General features: G+C 54.8%; 1 protein-coding gene across 1 annotated transcript; it reads left to right on the top strand.

Moving 5' to 3' along the window:
• The first annotated feature begins 2,228 nt into the window (after positions 1–2,228).
• OLIG3 (oligodendrocyte transcription factor 3) lies at positions 2,229–3,058 on the top strand. Its single transcript, XM_002690272.6, has one exon. It carries the CDS (start codon positions 2,229–2,231, stop codon positions 3,045–3,047), a length of 819 nt encoding a protein of 272 aa, XP_002690318.1. The 3' UTR covers positions 3,048–3,058.
• Positions 3,059–4,217: the final 1,159 nt, after the last annotated feature.

Here is a 4,217-nt window from a genome sequence, read left to right as displayed (position 1 = left end):
GGTGCATTAGGAAACATTCCTTTTGCTTGGATATTAGGAGTGCGTTTGACCATCAGAATCTCCACATCCAACCGAATTCCTTGGATTTTTCGTTTTAAGAAACTTTTTATGGAGGAGACAGGAGAATGAGAGGCTTGTGTCCAATCTTCAAGGGCTCTAAGATCCTGGCCTTGACGAAGGGGTGCTGGCCATTTCCTTTATTTTTTCTTTACGGAGAAGCAACGATCGGTGTCGAGAAAGGATCCGTCCCCACGTCTCGTCTCCCCACTCGACCTGCTTTCGCGGCGTGACGGTGACGAGGCACAGCCTCACCGAGCGCGCGAGCTCGGGACCTGGGGGTGCATCCCTCTCCGGTCGGCCGCTCCGTTTGCATCAATGGAAAGTGAAGCCTCTTTTACCTCGCGAGTCCTGGAGGCTTGCAGCGACTCTGCGGCGCAGTGTGAGGCCCTGACTGCTCGAGATCCCGGGATTATTTCAGTTTTGCACTTGCCACCCAGACACTCAGCCGCAACCTAACATTTTTCTCCTGTTTCTCCGAGCCCGGAGCGTGGAGGTGCCCAGGTTTTTCTAGAGGCCGCCCCTGGGGCAGCTTCCCTTCCGGGGATTTCTGCCTTCCGGCCTCTCAGGCGGCTTAGCTAGTTCCGACTGACAAAAACTCAGCAAGGGGGAAGAAAGGTCGGCGCCGAGCTCCCCCCTGGAACCGAAGGCTCCAAACTCCAGGCCTCCTCTTTATTCCCCAGCATGGACTGTGAGCGGGACCGCAGGGCCCACGCGCGCACGCACAAGAGGCCCTCTAGATCTTATGGTGCCAAACCACACACACACACACACACATACCCACAGTCGTAGTTTATCATTCGACCCTGACCTCCCACTCTCCCGGACCGCGGGTGTGGGGCGGCCCCGGCCGGGGAACGCGGAGCCGCCGATGCTCCGCCCGGGCGCGCACAGAGCTCGAAGGCCCTCGGGTCGAGCTGCGGGAGGGGGACCGCTCCGCCATCTTCAGCCAGCGCCGGGGTCCGGGAGTTGGGGGGTAGCCGGAGAAGAAACAATCTCTCCCGGTGTTCTCGGGAAACTGCAATCCTTAACTCCCTCCCTCCTCCTCGGCCACTTTTCCTCTCCTCTCCTTCTCAAGTGGCTCTCATTGTAACGCCAGAGTTGGTTTGTTTCCTCATTTCCAGGTCTAAGAAGTTACAGAATCTGGCAAGATTGAAATTCTTTCAGTAATCTATTTTTCAAAACGAAAGAAAATATATAAAAAGCCAGAGACCCATTCTCACAGCAGTGTTGGGGGTACAACCTCGTCACCAGATACGGACATCCCATTACAACCACACCGGAGGGCCCCATAAACAAAATAAGCACAATGTCAGTGTTTAGGGAAAGAAACCTATTGAAATGACCTTCAGGCTGTGCACGTCGGCAGGCATCCCCCTGCCCCTCCCACCTTGACCCCGGCGTGTTGAACCTGCCCTTCATGTGCATCCCCGTCATTGAAACCTTTCCACTGAAGCTTCTTTTGCCCACGTTTTCCAAAACTTGGGAGTAGCGGTGAAAGAGAGGAGAGAATGTTACAATTCCTCTTTCCAAACCCAGAGGAATCTCCACCTGGCTCCCTTCCATTTCCTTCCTTCACTGCCTTTAGGTATTCTTTGGTTAGGGAAATTAGGAAGGGGAGTGGGGTGGAGGAAAGTTGTTTCCTTTTCTTTCTGTCTTTCTTCTTCTTTTTTTTTTTTAATCCAGAAGGCGCGAGCTGGAGCGGTGAGTGTGTCAATCAGAGGGTTTTGTGCCTGGGGGCTCCTAGCTGTTCTGAGCAGAGGTGTCCCAGGGCGGCCCCACAATGAATATGAATAGGAATCCTTGCTAAATGGGACAGCAAAGCGCACCGCCCTGAATGATGGCACGTCATCCTAACCAGCCCAGGATAGATAGGAGGGTTCCTTTTGTCTCTTTTCTCCGGCGCAGCTCTATAAAAGCCCCTCTTTTTCAGCGTGAGGTTAGTTCAAGCACACACCAACGAGCTGTCCAGGAAACAGCCAAACCAGAAAGAAGGGAGAGGGGAGGAAGAAAGGCGGGGAAAGGCACTGCCTCAGCTTTTCTTTTCACGTCTTGCCGCTGAGAAGTGGGTTGCTGGGCTCTGCAGCTTTTTTTTTTTTTTTTCATTCAAGATTTTCTCTAATTTCCCGCCTAAAGCTTCCCCACGGTAGGGCCGCATCCCCTATAATAAAATGAATTCTGATTCAAGCTCTGTCTCCAGCAGAGCTTCATCTCCGGACATGGATGAGATGTATCTGAGGGACCACCACCACCGCCATCACCACCACCAGGAGAGCCGCCTCAACTCGGTCTCGTCCACGCAGGGCGACATAGTGCAGAAGATGCCAGGGGAAAGCCTCTCGCGGGCCGGCGCCAAGGCCGCGGGCGAGAGCAGCAAGTACAAAATCAAGAAGCAGCTGTCGGAGCAGGACCTCCAGCAGTTGAGACTGAAGATCAACGGACGCGAGCGCAAGCGGATGCACGACCTGAACCTAGCCATGGACGGGCTGCGCGAGGTCATGCCATACGCACACGGGCCCTCGGTGCGCAAACTCTCCAAGATCGCCACTCTCCTACTGGCCAGAAACTACATCCTCATGCTCACCAGCTCCTTGGAGGAGATGAAGAGGTTGGTTGGTGAGATCTATGGGGGCCACCACTCGGCCTTCCACTGCGGGACCGTGGGCCACTCGGCCGGCCACCCAGCGCACGCCGCCAACGCCGTGCACCCTGTGCATCCCATCCTGGGCGGCGCGCTCTCCTCTGGCAACGCCTCGTCCCCTCTGTCCGCTGCCTCGCTGCCCGCCATCGGCACCATCCGGCCTCCCCACTCGCTGCTCAAGGCGCCGTCCACGCCTCCCGCGCTGCAGCTGGGCAGCGGCTTCCAGCACTGGGCCGGGCTGCCCTGCCCCTGCACCATCTGCCAGATGCCGCCGCCGCCGCACCTGTCCGCTCTGTCCACCGCCAACATGGCCAGGCTGTCTGCCGAGTCCAAGGACTTGCTCAAGTGAGCAGCGGGCCGGCCCGGCTGCGGAGGTTGAGGGGAGAGCGGCGGGCGGGAGGGGTCGGGTCGAGGTGCCGGGCCCAGAAGGAAGGGGGAGCTGGGCGCGTGGCCCGTGGGAGGGTGGACGGCGGTGGGACCCCCCAGTGGCCTCCCACACTGCCTAAGAGATCTCAGATCCTACTTGACCCCCGGAGGGACAGAACTAAGACCAAACTGCAATTTCTAGGTGGTAACGAAGGGGGACTCGAATCAGACGTCGTGTGTCTTGCATGCATGCTTCTTTTCTCCATGCCGCGCCACTTTTTCTCACTGCCATAGGCTCTTGTCAAGACTGCATTTATTGTATAAAGACAGGATCGGTGTAGTTAAACACTTGGCGAAGGGACTTTAGAGTTGGCTCTCTCTGGCTCTGCGTTCTTACCTTGGAAAAGACAACCATCCTTTTTGTGAGAAGCAAATGTAAATATTTCCTTGAGATGGGTGCAGTTATGACTGTCTATCTGCTGGACAGTTGATTTTCTAGAGACAATGTAGGGAGAGAGACGGGGGGGAAGAGATAAGAGGGAAAGAGAGAGGGAGAGAGAGAAGAGATAGAGAAAAAAAAATGTATCTCAGAGACAAAATGTATTTCAAGACCCAAGTTTTGAATTTCAACTCCGGTCCGGGGCATGATAACTCTTCTGTGGGTTTTTCTTAAGACGCAGTGTAGGTCGAAAGAATGCATGCACGCTTCTAAATGAATCTCTTCTAAACATGTTGTGCAGGCCATGGTGCCATTTTCCTTGTAACAAGGATTTATTAGTGAATTCTCCGAAGTACTCCATACATCTGTCTGTGGTTGTAGGAAATGAACAAGGGGGCAGAGTGCAAAGACCCAAACTCACGCACACGCGCTTCTCCCCCGCTCCCACCCGCCTTCAAACTTCATTCCCAACTTCCCTGGGCTGTTTCAGGGACCGGTGATTGCAAGAGCTTGGGCTCCCTCTACTAGCTTGCCCCACCCCCACCCCACCCCCCTTGCTCAGTTATTCTGCATGCGGGGTCGCTCTCTCCATCGTCAGCTTTGAAAACTTACTGTGGTTTGGGGAGGGGTGCTGGTTTTATTTTCCTGAACATTTGCTTGAAATATTTTGTTAGGGCTTCAAAGACAAGACCTGTCTTTATTTTTTATATATTC

This window comes from Bos taurus, chromosome 9, assembly GCF_002263795.3.
Source record: "Bos taurus isolate L1 Dominette 01449 registration number 42190680 breed Hereford chromosome 9, ARS-UCD2.0, whole genome shotgun sequence".
NCBI classification, from domain to species: Eukaryota; Metazoa; Chordata; class Mammalia; order Artiodactyla; family Bovidae; genus Bos; species Bos taurus.
This window is presented reverse-complemented; position numbering and strand designations above follow the sequence as displayed.

Excerpts from the sequence above, each read along its gene's own strand:
- OLIG3 (XM_002690272.6), top strand. The coding sequence starts at position 2,229 with ATGAATTCTGATTCAAGCTCTGTCTCCAGCAGAGCTTCATCTCCGGAC.